The sequence below is a fragment of the Lissotriton helveticus genome, chromosome 4_1 (assembly GCF_964261635.1).
Source record: "Lissotriton helveticus chromosome 4_1, aLisHel1.1, whole genome shotgun sequence".
NCBI classification, from domain to species: Eukaryota; Metazoa; Chordata; class Amphibia; order Caudata; family Salamandridae; genus Lissotriton; species Lissotriton helveticus.
The window spans coordinates 496,800,994-496,820,528 of NC_136063.1; the positions used below are offsets into that span (position 1 = coordinate 496,800,994).

General features: G+C 42.9%; 1 protein-coding gene across 3 annotated transcripts in view; it reads left to right on the plus strand.

Annotated features, from left to right (window-relative positions):
- The first annotated feature begins 293 nt into the window (after nucleotides 1-293).
- The window catches only part of LOC144827208 (uncharacterized), a 576,624-nt gene continuing 557,382 nt past the window's right edge, over nucleotides 294-19,535 (plus strand). For all 3 annotated transcript variants that reach the window (XR_013610078.1, XR_013610079.1, XM_078685602.1), the window contains exon 1: nucleotides 294-350. Coding sequence is in view for 1 of the 3 variants with exons in the window: in XM_078685602.1 (XP_078541728.1) it covers nucleotides 303-350 (48 nt within the window). In the remaining 2 variants the exon portion in view is untranslated. The remainder of the gene's footprint in view (nucleotides 351-19,535) is intronic.

Here is a 19,535-nt window from a genome sequence, read left to right on the forward strand (position 1 = left end):
TCAAGAATGGCTTTGAGCAGTGCTTAATTTGTGCCGATACTTTCCGGTGCTCAGCACCGGAACATATTTGACAGGGCCGGAGCTATAACATTTTTCTTCCTGTGCAGTGGACCTGATAATTATTTTAAAAATTAAATGTACCTGTCCTTCGGGTGGCTCCTGATGCGTTTTCACAAATTGGCCCACCAAGGTCCAGGCACACTCATGCGTGGATGCATCATCACATTAGTGATGTCAGAACGGCATCCTGTCATGAAGACTTGAACTACGGTGTGGCATGCTGGGACAACGCAGGCGCAAGGATGACGTTTTCAGTAAGGCCTGCTCTGCAAATGAAGAGCAAGCCGAAAGTACGTATGCAACTTTTGCCCGCCTCACTGGCTGTAATATTCCCCTTTGTTGGTGTGCACATTGCCCACCAGCGACTCCCGTAATACTACTTTGTATTTGGAGTGCTGTACAGGCTGTACAGTACTGCACTTAACTGCCAGCACCTGAATTTCTAGTGCTATTTACCGCTGCACGAGGTTGGCAACCACAACATTACGGGGTCGGGTCAGCTGAGCAAAACCTACAAGGCACCGGCACCGCACACCGGTCTGGTCTGCACAAGTAAATGACCCCTCCTGGAGGAGGTAAGCAGAGGAAAGCATTGGTGGCGCTGGGCCCTTTCTGCTTTTTGCTATGTGTGTGCATGAGACAGGGAGCAAAACTGTCTATAGATTTCCTTTTCTTTCGTATCTGCGTGCTCAGAGAAATTTCTTTTAATAATGCTGTCGGATTGACTGATGACAGATTGTTCAAACGGTGTGTCCGATATTTTAGTTAGTGTTACTTAATTATGTATGTGTCATTTGGTGTAGACACATCATTTTTTTTTTAAATTACTTTACTTTTTGATGGCAAGGGCTGTGTCAGGCTAGAATCATATATGCCTGTGTCCTCTGAAAGTGTGTCTAAGTCTTCATCTGGGTTGTATCTGCTACTGAGATAGTAACTGAATTCAAGTCTGAACCATAGCATTTTATTAGTTGATTAAATCGAGGTTGCAAAAGAGTTGCCCATGTCTATAGGGGTGTTTGCGGTGGGTTAGGTTGTCTTCAAACTTTTTTCCCTTCCGTTAACGGATTACTCTAATTACTTAAATTGGTATCTATTTATTCCTGCATCAGGGGCTGTTTTCTGTGCTCTCTTGATGCTTTATTATGTGAAGTGCGAGCGTTTAAGTCCCATATAGAGTGCTTACTTTTAAAATGGAGATAAAGTTATTTGAACTTGAAGACCTTTATGAAATGATTCCGGAAATGAGACGATGGCCCCCTGATGTTAGATAATTTTGGGCACTGTATTCGAAATTGTTATATGATACGCCATAGTCTGTATAGCATATTTAGGTCAGTATTGTCGTTAAAATCACTTTTCTGCTCAGACTCCAGTGTCTCCTTATACGGCCTTTTTGTGCTGCTGCTGCTAATGTATAGAATGATCAATAGTAGCGCGCCACCAGGGTAAGAGCTGAGGTCTGCGTGAATTCCTATAAGCAAGAAATCTCTATTTGCACAAAATATTTTTAAATAGAAGTCATCAGCTCATCAATTCAGGATTTCCAACATGGCACCCCTCAAATACTTTTAAATGTCAAATCTCATCCCCCATGAATTAAGGACATAGCACTAACCCTTGAAGTCAGAAAGGTATGCCCATCTAATCATTACGACTGAATTGCACAGTGCAAAAAAGGGAATTATCTGGGGGATGAATCCCAGCTTTTCCCCTAAACCAAATTTTTTGATCTTAGGCAAATATAGAGACCATTGTCGGTGCTTGGCCCTTGCTGCTTATTGTTGTGTGTGTGTGTAGTTGTGATGGAGGTGAGTGAGCTGCTGAAAGTCTGAGGAGCGTGCACGAGAGACATAGGCAAGGGAGAGACATAGGGAAGCAGGTTCTCATCCATGGGCTCAGCAGCACCCTTTGAATTCCAGCAAATCTGGATGTGCCTGGAAAAAAGTGTAACATAGTCTGTGTCTGCCTTGTGCTCGCTCCTCTGTCTGTCCACGTCAGGGTTTGCACCATGTAAAACAGCAACAAAAAAATGTGGATTCTGCTCCTCACCCCACCACTAATCTTATGCCCCATCGATTAAGGACAAAGTGTTAAACTTTGATTCCAGAAAGAATTACTAATCTAAATATGATTATAATTGGTGAATTGCAGAGTGTGAAAGTGGAGAATCTGGGGTCAATCCTGGCTTTCATGCTTGATCAAATGGTGTGATTATTGGCAAATACTTTATTCAACTGAGCGAATAGCCTTTTTGTTCATTTTCACTTTTAGAGTGCCTTCAAAAAACATGAGTTTGGGATGTACGTTGCACAAAAATCTGTTTTGCCTTTGACTTATTCACCTTTTTAGCCTAAGTTGCTCCATCAGTCATTATCTAGGCCACATCCACATCATGGGGTACTTATCATTGGAGCGAATAGTGGAAGTGGGTGGAGACAATGGAGACTGGGGGTGGAGCGAGGAAAGTGGGAGGTGGACTCCTACAAAAAAATTCAGCACCTGCACTTCTTATTTTACAAATTAATAACTGGCTTTGAGTTCACATCTGCAATTAGTTAGTGCACAGTAGGTTATCTGCAAACGTTTCCACCACTATAATTAAGGAGTGTGCCCGCTTCAGTTGAGAAGATGTTAGTTTTCAACTCTTTCTCTCCATGTCACACCTGTGTTCCATAGGTTGCTTCTCTTTAGGTATTGTTGGAAATGGCCCTTATTGCGGGAATATACCCAACCTTTTTTGCTTCTTCCCCCTATTTTTTCCTAACCTGTGTTTGTTGGCTGTAGGACTCTGGGCACTTTACCACTGCTAATCAGTGCTAAAGTGCATATGCTCTCTGTGTGAATTGTTATTGTGATTGGTTCTCCCTGATTGGCATATTTGGTTTACAAGTAGGTCCCTCGTAAAGTGCACTAAGTATGCCAGGGATGGTAAATCAAATACTACTAGTGGGCCTGCAGCACTGATTGTGCCACCCACATGCGTAGCTCTGAAAAGATGTCTCAGGCCTGCCACTGCAGTGCCTGTGCACAGTTTGCTAACTGCCATGTCGACTTGGCAAGTGCACCCACTTGCCAGGCTCTAACCTTCCATTTTCTTACATATAGGACACCCCTATGGTAGGCCCAAGGAACCCCCCTGGACAGGGTGCAGTGTATGTGAAAGATAGGACATGTAGTGATGTGTGTAACATGTCCTGATAATAAAATACTGCCAATTTCGTTTTTCACTATTGAAAGGCTATCTTGCCCCATAGGACTAAATGGGGAATGCTTTGTAACATTTTACAAGCATATCTTATTGTAATAAAAAGATGGAAAAATGAAGTTTGGTATCCCTAAACTCAGGATTTAATAACACATCTTTTAGTAAAGATGGTTTTTAAATAGTGTGTTTGAAAATACCACTTTTAGAAAGTGGCTATTTTCTTGTTCAACCATTCTGTGTGCCTCTGCCTGTTTGTGGATTGACTATCTGACTTTGGAGTGACAGGGGCTGGGGAGGTGCAGTGACTCCAGGAGTCTGGATGAGTCAGCACTCGGCTGAATAGGCCTGACCTCTATTTTGAGTGGTGGGAGGAGGAGCACCTGTACCTGAATAGGGCTCTGCCCCCCTTTGGTGTGTCTGGAGTCAAGACTCACACTGACAATGGATATTGTTGTGCACTTGCAGAGTGTACACAAGAACTGGTTTGAACTGGGCTCAGACCCAAAACCCCAGACTTTAGATCATTCCTGGAATTTAAGAGGAACCTTTGCCACGGAGAAGAGCTGGAGAGACTAAGGAGAAGTACTGCCCTTGCTGTGTGTCTGGTGTTGGCCTGCAGTTTCAGTTTTTGCCAAGGAAAGGAGAAGGACTTTGTCCCCTGCTTGAAGGAGATCTCCAAAGGCCTGAAGTGTGCAGACCTGTTCTGAAGTCTCAGGGACACAAAAGACTTCATGCAAATCTGCTGGTGCTGCTGGACTCTGCCATCTGTGAGTCCTACCCTTGCCTGAGGTGCCTCCTTCCAGTTACAAGGCCTCAGAGGTGGGTTTTGCAGCTAATCTCTGCAAAAACCGGCGCAGAGCATCGCAAAGCTGTGCAAAGTCTCTCGTAAACGACGCTGGACGATGCAAAGCCTCGCCGAGTCTTGCCGGGTGATGCAAAGTCTCGCCGCGCAGCCCCCAGCACCGACACCGGACAGCCGAAGCCACGCAAAACAACGCATCAACTCCTGTGTGTCACGCATCGTACCTGGGCACCACTAAGTTTTCCATGCATCACCCGCAGATCAGAACCGTCTTGGATTTCGACGCCTCACTTCCCCCTACAGTCCGGATTCGACGCATCACTTCTCCTGTGTGCAGGAGAACTGTCGCCTCACATCTCCAAGGACTCGGGAACTGACGCATCGCTATGTTTTCCAACACTTCCTGTCTCTACGGCTGTTTAGCCTGGTAAATTTCGACGCATCTTCAGGTACTTTGTGTAAAAGTCACGCATCCAAAGTTTTCTATGGTATAAGTGCTTAAAAACCTTTGAAAGTCATATTTGTAACTGTGTATGTTGGATTTTTGTTGTTTTGGTCTTGTTTAGTGTAGATGAAGATATTTTATTTTTCTAAACTGGTGTGGTGTCCATTTGTAGTGTTTTCACTGTGTTACTGTGAATGTTGGTACAAATACTTTACACATTGCCTTTGGGGTGAGCCTGTCTGCTCGTGCCAAGCTACCAAGGGGGTGAGCAGGGGTTATCTAAAGTGTGTATCCCCCTTACCCTGACTAGAAACAAGGGTCCCTATTCGGACAAGGGTACCTACCTCTGCCAACTAGAGACCCCCATTTCTAACAGGTATAGATCCATATTGTATTGCACTTGAGTTAAGACATGTCTCTTAACTTGGTGAACGGCTTTGATGACCTAATGCTGGAAGTGCTCTGAAATGTATGAACTTCATCACAGAATAGTCCTTGAGTGCTTACTTTTTTTAACTTGGAGTGGCTTTACACGTTGAGCTCTTTCCTTCTACAGGATGATTATGAATATGTCCTCTGACTTTTGTCACTTATATCACAGTCAGTTTGTGTACATATTCATAATGCTGTTGACTTAGTGTAGTAAATATGTATGATGTCCAGGCTGGCCACCACTTGTGACACCTGCCGTTGAGAGGCGTTGGCCTGTTTATTATAATAGAAATCCCTTTGTTTTCTTTGGAGAATTGCCAGAGTTATACGGATACGCTAAAGGCGTCAGAGTGCTTTAAAAAAGCACTGTAACATTAGCCCATTTACCGCGGCGGCAATTCCGCCCCTGTGTGGCGGGTTTAATGAGTTGGCAAGGCCGCGTCGGCCAATGGACATGCGCAGCACTACGAAGGTAGTGCGCGCGATGGCCGTTGTCCGACAGAATCACGCAAGGGGTTAAACAAGCTTTTTCAGTGCAATAGGTCTTTCATTACTAAAGATTTGAGCTATTAGCGCTGCATTATTATTTGCAGTGCCAAAGCTCAAACATTCAGTAATGCGAGACCTAATGCATTGCAAATGCTTGTTTTGAACTGCCTCCACCTCGCGTCTCCATCCCCTGCAGCAATACAGGCCTTTTCATACCACAGTCTTCTAAGTCCATGAACAAGCAGCAGTAAAAGTGGTCAGGAGTTCAGAGATCAGAGATGCCATTAAACAAAAAGCTGGTGAGACTGAGATGTCCGCACAAATATCTGTCAATTTAGATGTAATTGACGAGCGGTCTGGCTCTCTTTGGCTGTGTAACGCGTGTACAACGAAAGGAGATTTACTGAAATTCGTGTTGCTGACTACAAGAGAAAGCGATTCATAGGATCTGGTTCAGGTTCATATAGGTGTGACTGAAGAGAGCTTTCAATCTTGTAATATGGAACAAAAGGGGTTTATTATCATGGCAAATACACACTGCACACTGTGCCACATTTTAAGGACTCGCAACCATGCTACACACAAGAGTTGGTAACGTGTCTCTTGGCATAGTCCTGCAGCCTATGGCTGACATATCATAAAACAACATCTTACGCTATAGAAACTCATCACAATGTACTGCATTTTAGCACCCAAATCTTCCATGCAGCGCTGCATTTGAGGAACTATAAACATGGCCGCTGTGTTTGCCACACTTGCAATATAATGCACCATTTTCTGCATAATTTGCAGATCTTGCTTAAAAAAATTGTCTTGCTCAAAATAATAAAAAGGTACTAAACAAGCTACCACATGTGTTGCTGTGCAGCGTCAGGTTTTTTTTTGGGACAGAGGCCGGTGACCTATCAGCTGTTGATTGCTATATTTAGTTACTTAACTGATATTAAAGAGGTACAACCTTTGCTGGCAATGTGTTAATATGTAAAAAGCATTAGTAAAGCCAATACGTCTCACCTGAAAGAGATCTGTTGGCTTCAAGAGTGTTTTTTAGCCATGATACAGTCAGCCCTGGCCACGCCATAGACCTTTTTCAGGTCTCACCTACGCAACACGCATGCGGTGCATAGTTTAAAGACCTTTTGTCATGGATTCGCTATTGAGGCCAAAAACGTGCGCGCGTTGTATTGCTTTCAATGGCAACGCGTGCACGTTTGGAGATTCCCTTGCAGGAGCGAGCTTTGGTGCCATGTATTAGCAATTATCGCTCCTGGTGTTGCTCGCTCCCGCCACTCAATATGCCCTCTCTACTCCGCCATGAGTACCGAGCTCAGCCGTACTCATGTAGCCTGCACTGGAAAGATAAAAGGATCCATAGAGTCGATCCCGGGACATTCATAGGACACTAGGACATTGTCCATCGTGACTCCCTCGCTCTCTGAGCTACCGCAACCCCACAAATATGGACTATATTTTCACCTAATGGTTCTTGTACTGAACACACACTTTCCATTTCCTGCATTCAGCACCTATTTTTCACTTTTGCCGCCACTCAATATGCCCTCTCTACTCCGCCATGAGTACCGAGCTCCGCCGCACTCATGTAGCCTGCACCGGAAAGATGAAAGGATGAGCAGCACTACATAGAGTCGATCCCGGGACATTCATAGGACACTGGGACATCGTCCATCTTGACTCCCGCGCTCTGTGAGCTACAGCAACCCCATAAATATGCACTATATTTTCACCTAATGGTTCTTGTACTGCACACGCACTTTCCATTGCCTGCATTCAGCACCTAAACTGTACACGTAGGAAACTGCTCCATTTTGGAAGGCATTTACACTTTTTCTTTTAAAAAAAACCAACAAAAACTATCAGTAGTTCTTTGCTTTTTAACATTCTACCTACAAATGACTCCTCACATCAATGAATTTCAAAGTTAGTCCAAGTAAAATGTTATATTTTTTTCAGCTACAAACTCTCCCTTTCCTTGGAATGTGGACTACCTGCGCAGAGGGGAACTGAAACACAAAGTAAATTGCCCAGGATCACACACTTTCATGGGAATGGGGAAGCCAGGATTTCAACCAAGGTACCTTGGTTTCAACATTTTCCACTCAGCTAACAGAGCACACCCCGGAGATAGGCCTCCTTCTGGTGTCCCCCATGTTCTAGTGCACTAACAGGCTGCCTTGTGCAACGCAAAGGTTTGCGTCATGGTGCAGCGGAGAATGTGCACTCCGGCCTAGGATTTACCGGAAGAATGCCCTTCTAGTGCACATTCCTGTAGATAGACTCATTCAGAAGGCTCTGATGCATTGCTCTGTGCACTGCAACACACAAGCAATGCACCTTGGGAGGAGTGAACACATTTGCCCTTTTTGGCGCCTTCTTCCAGAAGGCATCTGTTTTTGAAGCGAAGCGAAGTTGTCAAATGTAGTGCCATTGGGTCAGACAGTACTAATATAGCAACCGTTAAGGCAACGCTGATAAAAGGACAAACCAGGAGTGCACGTGTCAAGTAAAAAAAATACATTTTACGTAATCTGTATAACTAAATAGTTTCAAGGAGTATGTTAAAGAACAGGACATCTTCCTGCACCTAGAAATTTTGCAATAAATGCAGCAGCACTGAAAGCCAGGCCAGATCAAATCAGTAACTCGCAAGGAGGGCTTGTGCAAAATGGAAGGATTTAAGTTGCCTAAAAAGTATGAAACTAAAACACAGACCAGAATATTTTACTAGTAGAATGCATGCATGGCCAGTATGGTAAAAGAATGGAGAACACCAACATGTATGTATCTGCCTTCTACTTGATGCCTGCTAAATATCCTACAATAAAGCAACAGTAGATGAGATTTCAGTGTGCTATGACCTACCAAAGCAAAACAAGCATTGGCATAGCCAATAGGTCTCGCCTTTGGGACCTTATAAGTGTTTCGCCATGCAACAGTTAATGTTGTTGCACCAAGGATATTGTGCCGGATAACTAAACACTTATAAGGTCCCAAAGGTGAGACCTATTGGCTATGCCAATGCTTGTTTTTTTAAAACTTCAGCCATGTTGTATAGCAGCTGCTGTGTAATATGTTGCAAGTTATTTATTTTTTTAAATCGCTGACACAGCAGTATGCGTGTCATTTTTTTCCAGTCATGTTGCACAGCAGCTGCTACAAAACATGACTGAAAGTTTTTTTTAAAGTACTATGACCCGGCCAGCGCTGACCACCTCATAGCTCTTTTATTTTACTTTCGGCCATTTTGCACAATTGCTGCGCTGCTGTGCAAAATGTAAAAAAAAAAAATGACAAAGCCAATAGGTCTTGCATCAGCCAATGCTTGTTGTGTCTACTTTCACTGAAGAGCACCTTCCTAGTATGGATAGCTGAATGAGAGCAGGCTGACTGGTCCGGGTTCCAGGGTACTATCTGATCACCTCACTTGGGGCCAGAAGTGATTCCTGAGAAGGCATCAGTGAAAAGAGAAACAAGCATTGGCAATGCCAATCGGTCTCGCCATTGGGATCTTATATGTATTTAGCTATGCAGCACATTAGCGTGGGTGCTGAAACATATAATGTTCTTTAAAATGGAGGGAAAGTAAGCACCAAACTGCGTAACATGCCAGGTATGAGAACAGATGGTCAAATGCAATCAACCCACTCCCAAAGTAATTACCCATCTTAAAGGTATTATTAAGAATGCAGTTTAAAAAATGGCAGGCAAGGAGCAGCTAAGTATGTAAGAGAATAGTTGGGTGAATTTAAAGGCGTAAAAGTAAAATGTTCTTTTCTCAGCTGAAAAGAAAGGGTAGTGTTACTACTTTCAGCTGCTCTGAAACAAAAGAAGTCAAAACGATAACCTTGTGTATAAGAAATCCTTAGAGGAATGAAAATAATTAGTTGTCGCTAAAATATCGCTGTAATTATTTTAATTTCACAAAATCCAATTATTAATAATCAACAACACGGCTGATCCTGCGGCGTCTTGTTTATTGTCTTAAGTATGAGAATATTTACGAGATGAGGAAAGAAATTGTTTGAATTAATTAACCGAGCCGGCGCTTTATCTACACAAAAGTACAAAGAAGGACAATAAATAGACCAGGTTTGAATATTCTTTTTGATGAATCCAGTCCAGAGTTTTTTCATCGAGTCAACACAAAGGTAGCTTTTTCTACATCTCCCCATGCTCAGTGAGCTGGTTTAGGAATAGGCATGTTTCTTAGTGAGAGGTGTGGGTTAGTGTCAAAGGGGCATATTATCAGGGACGGGCGATCCATTATCGACGCTTTTATCGGCAGGAAACTGTGAAGACATCTAACATGGGCTTCGATAGGAATTCATAAAGCATATTATCAAGCCCATTATCGCCGCTTTATCGGCAGTTTCCTCCCGATAAAAGCGGCAATAATGGATCGCCCGGCCTTGATAATATGCCCCAAAGTTCTCAACTGTGAGGTCAGTGGACCAGATTGGTCTTAAAATACATGCATTTTGATGCTCAAACATTCAGACAGGGATTAAAATGTTGGATTTAATAGCGGTTATTGCACAAAGCGCCAGACCCCGTTTACAAGATAAATTTTCATTATTTTGGAAATAGTCTTCTGGTGGGAGCTGAAATGTGAGTGGGTGCACTACCTGATGGGCACCCACAGAGGCAAAGTAATTGAACCTCGAATAATCTTTATACTTCTCGTGATTAGGAGTACATCTAAAATGACTGCTCACGATTGTAACTTCTGTGAAAAGTAGTCTGGTAGCGATTATGAACGTTTATTTACATTTATACATAATTATGTACACTGGCAGAACATCTGAGTTGCCGGCCTGGGACTAAATTAAGACAGGAGCCGGTGATGCGTCAGTGCCTGTTAGAGAACCATGGGGAGAGCATGCCTTGAGGTCAGAGGCCGCTGTCTTTTTTATTTTATTTTTTTTATCCTCATATTGCGAATTTTTATATGTATGGAGTTTTAGGTTTCTGCCTCTGATTGTATTTACCGGAGTGGCCCCTTGGTCTTCCGTGTCTGGGAAGTTGCCAAATTTTTCGGATTTCTCAGAGGAGTATCCTTAAACCATTACATAGTAACAGATCTGGTTTGGGATAGGGGTAGGAGCTAGCCACCTTGACTACTCGACAAGTATTTTACTCGTCCACCAAATGTCGTTTCGCATTAATCATTGGACCGTTTGTACCAACCCTGTATTGGAGTCTAGATGGTTTTCCAAGATTTCCCAAAATTTAAATCTTTTAGAGGTAGTTCCCTTTCTGTCTAATTTGTTAACCCTTAAGACAGAATTCATCCATGCTCCATGTGTTGGAGGTGATGCACTAACCCAGTTGATACAGATCTCCCTCCTTGCCAGTACAATTAGCACAAAAAGAAGGTTCTCTTGACATTTAGTTAATCTCCCTCCATCTTTTGTATCTTCTATCCCAAAAAGAGTTAGGGTTGTACTTACAGTTAGTTGTTTATGCATGATCATGCTCACGGTCTTACCAACTTCTTCCCAGTAATCCTCCAGAGATGGGCAGTTTTTAAACATGTGGACATCATCTGCCTTTTCTTCTCCACATTTCGGACATTTTTTTACGCCAGCATTTTTAAATTTGGAAAGCTTTTTCGGAGTCCAATATGCACGGTGTATTGTATATAGGTGGATTCTTTTCAGAGCCGCTGACTTTAGGGTTGACCAGCATTTTCCTACAGATTTTTCCCATATGTTATCCAGGTTGGCTATTTGTAGATCTCTCCCCCAGATTTCGTCCTCAATCTGTGTATCTCCATTTCCTGCTTCTATAAGGGCCCAGTACCACTTTGCAACCTCTTTGTTGATTAGTGAGTTTTTTACAATTTCTTTTTCCAGATTACCGTTGTCTTGTTTATTTGTAGGGATGGTTCTGGCCCAGCTTGACATTTGATAATATTTAAATTTGGAAATTGAGTCATTGGTAATACTTTGTAGTTCTTCCCAAGTAACCAGAGAGGATCCTTTTAGTAGCTGACCCCAATAGTTAATATTGGCTAGTTTCAGGGGGTTTGCCATTGAGTCTTTTAGACATTCTGGGGTTCCTGGTGATTCCCATATGGGGGCCATTGTACTGTAATATTGGATGTTCAGAGATAATCTAATTTGTGTCCACAGCTTAGCTGCCTCTCTTAGAGTCTTCAATTTTATTTTTTTAAAGTATTTTGGATGCCCAAATTTGAATAGAAAGTGGTCCACTGACTCTGTCAGTACTTGCAAATATTTTGGATAATAATGATGAGTTTTGAACAATGTCCGCATGTTTTTAAACTGAAACGCCTTGTAATATTCCGTCAGGTCTGGGCTTGCTAGTCCTCCATCTTGTTTTCTTCTTCTGAGTTTTTTCCAAGATATCCTCGTTCCCTTCGAGGCCCATATAAAACTGGCAATTTCCCCCTGTGGTTTTTTTAGAAGGGCTTTTCCAAATTCCAAGGGAATAGTATTGAAAAGATATGTATACTTGGGCAGAATCGACATTTTGATAATATTTGATCTTCCAATAATACTAAGTGGGAGGCTGGACCACACTTTAAGTAATTTTCTCACCTCTCCTGCCACTTTGTTTAGGTTACGCTGTGGAATCTTCTCTAGATCGTGATTTACTAAGATTCCTAGATATTTTATTTCCTTCTTGATGTTTGAGTTCTTGAAGTGTGTATTCCAGGTCATTATTTCAGTTTTGTTTTAGAGTGATTTACTAGGTAGCCTGAGATCTTTCCAAACGTACTTATGATCTCTTCTATGGTCGATTTAGAGCTAACATAATCATTCGTAAAGATCATCAAGTCGTCTGCATACAATGCGATCTTTTTTTCCCAAGCATGATGCGTAAACGGGGTTATTTCTTTAGTATTTCTTAGTTTATTTGCCAACGGCTCAATATATAAGTTAAAGAGCAGAGGCGAGAGAGGGCATCCCTGTCTGGTTCCCCTTTCTATGATCACATCCTCTGTAAGACTGCCATTAACTAGAATTTTTGACCTTGGTGTTTTGTAGATTTCTTTCATGACGTGCGTGAACGGTTGGCCTATGTTGTTTTTAGCCAAAACTTTTTCGAGAAAGAGCCAGTTAACTCTATCGAAAGCCTTAGCGGCATCAACGGTAAGTATTGTGAGCAGGATTTTCTCTTGCGTGGCAATGTCGATGGTGCTCAGGAGTTCGTGAGTAATTTCATGCAGTTGTCTTCCTTTAATAAATCCTTTTTGGTTCCTATTTATGAGTTGGGACATTACTCTTCCTAACCGGGCTGCCATAATTTTTGTGAAGATTTTATAATCTGCATTAAGCAGCGATATAGGCCGATAAGACTCACATCTATTAGGGTCCTTGCCTGGTTTTAGGATGATGGTTATTTCGGCGTCATCCAGGAGTCGGGGATTTTATTTTGTTGTTTGAGAGTCAGGTTTGCCAGCTCTGTGATGTATGGTGACAGAGTGTCGCTTAATATCATATAGAGTTCATTTGGTAGAGCGTCTGGGCCTGCTGCCTTACCTTTTTTAAAGTTTTTAATTGCCTCCTCTACCTCACTTATTTGAATCTCTTTATTCAGTTCTTCCTTTTCCTCTTCTGTTAAGGCTAAAGATGGTATAGCATCAAGGTATTCATCAATCTGACCTTCTAGAGGATTAGTATCTTCCGTGTATAGTTCTGTGAAGAATTTCTTGAACTCTTGTCTGATTTCATTCTCGTCAGTACTTAGGTTCGCCTGGCCGTCTTGATGTATACTCCTTACTTTATTCCTGGTTTGATCTGTTCTTAGTTTCCACGCAAGCCACTTTCCGCAACCTTCTCCGTATTCATGATTTCTTAATTTGCTTGATTCCCATTTTGTACGCACTCTGTCTTCTAGTGTATCCTCAAGTTTTTCTTTCTGACTTTGTCTCTTTCTTTCCAGTTCCTTTTTCCTGGTTATGTCTTGTTCTACTTTTAATTCTGCGTCTAAGGAGTTGATGTTATTTTCCAGATCTTTTATCTCTCACTTCATTTTTTTATTTTTATATGTCCCAAACTTAGTAATTTTCCCCTTAGTACTGCTTTGTAAGTATCCCAAGTGATCTGATTAGTCGTACCGATTTTATTATTTTCAAAGAAATTTTCTGTTTCTATTTTAAGTTCCTTTACAATTTGCTGATCTAGTAGTATGGATCGTTCTACCGTAAATCTTTTTTGAGTTTTTGTTGTCTCTACTTGGAGTGTTAGTTGAACCGCAGAGTGATCTGATAAATGAGCCGGTAGGTGAACTAAGTTTTTTACTCTCACTGATAAGTCTCTGTCAATAAGGAAGTAGTCAATTCTCGACCTATGTCCTAGTTTTTTGTTGTGCAATGTAAAAGGCTGATTTTTTTCCCCTTTCTCTCTCCAAATATCTATCAGTTCTAAGTCTCTTTTGTATATACTAATCCACTCCCTCATTTTTGGTAAGTTTGCCTGCCTGCCCGGGGGAAACCTATCGATTTTGGGATCCATTATGAGGTTAAAATCACCTCCCAGGATTATTGGGGTGGTGGCTAGTAATAGATGAGAGTAGAGTTTCCGTAAGGGGTCTGCGTCGTCTAAGTTGGGTCCGTAATATCCTGCTATTGTATAAGAGCTGTTTTCAATCCTTAGTTTCGCTATTGCCCATCTCCCCTTACCATCTACTTCTTCCGAATCTAGGGTAGCTTTAAGTGACTTTTTAATTATTATCACTATCCCTTTAATATTACATTCTTGTGTAGTGCATATGTATCTGTCTACCCATCTCAGATTCTTTATTATTTGGGCCCACTCTTCTTTTAGTAGATGTGTCTCCTGTAATATAATTATTTCACATTCTGATGTTCTAAGGTACTCAAGAATCCTGTTCCTCCTGCTTTTTGTCCTCATACCATTTACATTCCAGGAGAGAATTTTAACGTTTTTTTTACTCATGCTCCCCATCTACTCTATTTCTCCCTAGCGCGTCCCGATCCCGTTTACTGTTTATTTTATTGTGTATGATAGGCAGCTCCTTTTCATTTTTCCATTTTTTCTGACATTTGAGGATTTTTTTCTCTATTTTTTCCCTATTTTGCTCCCCACCCTCGTTCTGATTTGTTCATTTTTTGTGTTTTCTTTTTAGTGGTTTGTTTTTACCCACCCTGGGGAAGCCTCCTTCTTCGTTTCTTAGGGTTATCTTCCTAACCCTTTGCGGCCCCTTTACCCCTGACTCTTGACATATATGTGTTTAAAAGTTATTTCTACAACGCCGAACACCATTAATCAACTATTTTTTTTTTTTTGTACTGCAGCTAAAACTCTAATATATGGTAGAAAGGATTTCTTCTTTATCTTATCGGCTCTTCCGACATGGTTTTTTCTCGCATTAAATCTATGAGAGATTTTACTTCTTCTGGGTCCCTTATGTTTCTCATTTTGTTTCGCCACATTATCCTTAACGAAGGAGGGAACTTCATCTGAACCGTTGCGCCAAGTTGTTGTAATTCTGGCATTAGGTTCCCTAGCTCCCATTGTCTACTTTGAGAGGCTTTAGACATGTCCGATCTAATTTTGAAGGACCAGTTATCTTTGTTAAAGTTACCCTTTTTCAACGCCTCTCCCAGGATTTTTTCTTTTAAAACATAGGTTTTGAAGTTCACAAGTATTTTTCTTGGTGTTTTCCTCTCTTTGTTCTTACTGAATGGATCCCTGTGTGCTCTTTGTATGTCTTCTTCGAGCAACGCTCTATCCGCCCATGGGAAATGCTCTGATAGTAATTCCACCACATATTTTTTAATGTCAGAACCTTCTTGGTTTTCTGGCACATTTAATATCCTTACGTTGTTTTTTCTAGCTTGGTTCTCAAGCGATTCCATCTTCTCATGCATTGTTTTACTCTCCTGCTTCAGGGAGTTTATCTCCTTCTGGTTTTTTTCCACCTTCTTATTCAGGGTGCCAACTTCGCTCTCTATAGCAGTCACTCTGTCTCCCAATGCGTTGAGCTTGTTGTCTAGTTTCTCACATGCTTCTTGGATTTTATCTTGCTTGGCTTCTGATATGGTGAATTTCTCTCGCATCTCCGTCCATATTTTCTCAAGGAATTGATCTGTGTGGCTTTTCGGAATACCATCTCCCATTTTTTGTAGCTCAGTCCCAAGCATCCCATTCTCGTCGTCGTCTGTTGTTTCCTCCCTTATCTCTGCGGTTCCAGTGTCTTTAGCGCCCCCGGTTGCCATGATGCTCTCTGGGAGGGCGATATTCGCTTCTTCTTCCCTGTTTGCTTCTCTGGTTGTCGAAAAAGCCAGTTTAATTTGTGCCGCCTTGTTCTTACTGCTAACTGGAGGTATTTTTTCGTGGTCTAAATTTGCTTGTGAATTTTGTTGTGGGTCAGGTAATACTGGAGGAGGCACGATTTTTTGCTCTGTTAGAAGAGGGCGTTCTGGTGTTGATTGTATCGGTAGCTGTCCCTGCTCCTCGGTGTATGAGTTCTGTTTTAGCTGAACTTTAAGGTAAGTTCTTAGTGATAGTGTTATCTTAATTTTTCTTTTCTGTGATGTATCAGTTTTGCCTCTGGTTGGAGCTTTTTCGCTTTCAAAATTTGTTTTTACGCTCTCTTTGGATGGCTTCTTGACTCTTTTTTTGATCTCTCCCTTTTGGGTATTGTTCCTGTTTGAGAAAGTTCCTGTTTTGCAGGCTGTAATTCGATATAACCTGCCTGTCTTGTTTGCTCGGTGCACCCACCAGTTTATTTCCTGTGTTGATTTCCAAGCCTACTGCTGGTTCAGTTTGTTTGGGGACTTCCTTACATTCACTGCACCCACCCTCACCTCCCTCCTCTGTAACTTTTAGTCTAGCGCTCATATGCCTCAGTATCCTGTCCTTTCCTAATTTTGCAGCGCTCCTTTCCTTTGTTAATCCTTGAATTTCAAATGTATGCACACTCCCGAGAGAATCAGCCCACTTGCCTCTTTTAACAATGTGGTCCGGTCCGCTTTCTCTGCCACATGCACATTTTTCGCTCCAGCCGCCCCTCCGCAGCTCCACCGCTGATCCTGCACGGTCTGGCGAGGCTCTGCTGCTCTTGCTCCGGAAATGAAACCCAGGACTCGCGTCGTCAGGCAAGGCTCTGCCGCTCGCGCCCCGGAACAGAAACCACACTCTCCCGGAAGCCTTTCCGGCGATTGCCTTCGCTTTTGCGGCCGAGGCCCAGATCCCAGTGTCACACTCGGGCTCGCTAGCTTCACTGGATCCAAAACTCCACGCACGGCAGGAGGCTCGGGAAGCAGGGTTCGTTTCCTCCGGGAAATCGCACACTGTCGGGAGGTAAGCTACCATTCCTCAATTGACCTCCGTTAACTCAACCGCTTCCAACGGTCGGGTCCACTCGAGGAGTGCCTTATTTCGTACCTTATTCTATGTATAGAATATATAATGTCACGGAGTATCGCTGCATTTTCTCTTCTGTTTTTTTGGTGCTTTTCTCGGCGTTGTTTATCTCACTTCCTCATGTCAGAGGAGTCTGGTGTCAGGAGCTCATCGACCGAGCGTCCTACACGGCCGCCATCTTCCCCCCGTGGTGGGCAGTATTACTAGGGTACCTCCTCGAGGCCGCTGTCTTACACCGGATCCTGTCACCAGCTGTTGTCGAGGAGCACAGAGCTTGCAGCCGAGGTACCTCTGGAGGTGCTGAGGGTGAGTGCTGGGTATTTATTGTGTTTTAATGCCCGGTTCAGTGTCGTGGCCTGCGGTTAGGCTACTATTTAAGCAGAACAGACATCCCGGAGCAGCTGCTGGAGGGTAGTGGGGCTGCTGCGGGCACATTTGTGTTGTGTCTGGAGAGAACCCCATGACCAGGAGCCCGGAAGGGGACAGAAAGGAGGAGGGGCTATACTGCATCAGTAAATTAATCTTTATGCCGGTTAATCAGACCCTCTGACAAAAAATGCCTAAATGTAACATTTATAAAAGAGAGTCGACGCATGCATAAAATAGCCGTCTGGACAGGTCAGGCAAAATAGAGCTCGAATTCACCCAGCCAATCCCAGGACAAAACAAGCATTTAAAATGCAATAGGACTCATATTTACACAAGACCTATTGCATTAGAAACAGAAGTGGAGCCGTCGGAGTAAGGCATGAACGGGAGGTGGGCGATGGTGATACGAGACGTTATGGACTGCGTGAGGGAACGGGGGAGGCAGGGGAACAAAACAGTTTTGAAAGTAAAGGGGCCGACAGCCATGGAAGGAGAAAAATGACAAATGACGACATGGCCATCAGGAGATGGGGCTAAGTTGCCGAAAACCAATCAGAATGCAGCATTTAGGATTTCGGCCAATCAAAAAGATAGGTGGAAAGTGGGCGGAGCTTTCCTCGCTATACTGTATAGCGCATGCCTCGCAAAGCGAGCAGCGCATGCGCTGCAACGCTATGCTGGACCTAAAAAATACATAAACAAGCAATGGGAATAAATACTTATTTCCTGAGAAGTTCTGTAGACCTCTCCACTGTGAATGGCGATGTCAGACTCATTAGGACGAAAGTCTTTTTCGTCTGTTGTGTGGAAAAAATACAGCAGAATACCAAAATGGGCTTTAAACGGCCGACTTGACCTGCTTTCAATGAGCTGAAGACAGTCACCCTCAATGAAAGCAGGGCCGGACTGACCATAGGGGGCACCGGGCAATCTACCGGTGCGCCGCACGGGCGGGGGCCGGTTTTGGGCCCGGGGGGCCGTTTTTGCTACAGGGTCGTTTTTGCAGCATAGCTGCAAAATCGGCCCTGTACCAAAATCGGCCGAAAACCGACCCGGCAAAGAGCTCGGCGGCACTTCCAACCCCCCCTCCCCCCCCCCACACCCTGAGTGGGGAAGGTGGGCCGGTCGAGCACTTTGCCAGGGCCGGTTGTGGTTCCCTGAATGAAAATCAAGTGCAGAAAACACTGCTTGACATGTAGAACATCAAAGGCATAGAGAGTGCTGTGTTTAGTTTGTGTAAAGATGGAGGCAACAGATTAAACCATCGTCAGCATTTAACACTCCCTGCCTTGTGGTATGTCAAGATGGTATGTACGTTTGATCTAGTGTACAGTGCAAGAGTGTAAAACACCATTCTATAGGAAATTGACCTCATAGTCGCCACACGTCTAAAACACCCTGCTTTGTAAGGTCAAATGTCATGTTAACTGCGCTACGGCCAGTGTGCATAGTTTTTTAAGTGCCACATTATTAATGCGGGGGGGGGGAGGGAGGGGGGGAAGAAGCGACACGTTAAAAAAAAAAGCATCTGAATGACAGCCCGATCAGCGCAAGGATGGCAATCAAGCTGAAGCAATCAGTACTTGGGCCATGCTCTAGCCTTAAAAAGAGGAAGTCTAGAGGAAGTGCTGCCCACTTACGAAGCTGACTTATAGTAAGCCTTGGGTGGAATCCTAGCCCTTTTTTCAATAAACAATAGTCTTGCAAACGAGAGCGCATGTGGTGTCGCAATTTTGACTTAAAAATGACAAAATGGTGAAATAATCTTGCTTCAAAACGTGCCAAACTACAGCTTAGGGTGAGTAACTCACCACATTGTACTGCATTTTAGCACACAAATCTTCCAGACAGTGTAAAGATCAGGAACACAGTGTATAAAGTAGAAAAGTTATTTATTTAGTATCAAACAACCCCAGATGCATTCATGGACAGCTTCCTCTGCAACCGTCTTTCCTTGTACTGCTCCCTGGATTCCACACTCTGGAATCCAGTGAGCACAGAGTGACACATGGAACATTACTGCATCATTAGGAATATATGAAGATACAACATATCTCCCCTCCTATAAATTATACAAAATAACAATACCTATAAACATGAGAATAGCTTTTGAAAGAAAATTTAAAACTATTATAATACAAACTTATGTACTCTTGTATGCATCTTCACAATTTACGAACATATGAAATCCTTCATCCATAGTGGTTTACACTTGAGCCTAGCTGAAAGAGATGGAACAACAGATGTAGATTTAGGTACATCTTCACCCTTTGCAACAATTGTTTCCGAGTGATCAATTTTTTTACCATCAATTTGTCTGCACTCCAGATCATTACATTTCGTTATACTTCT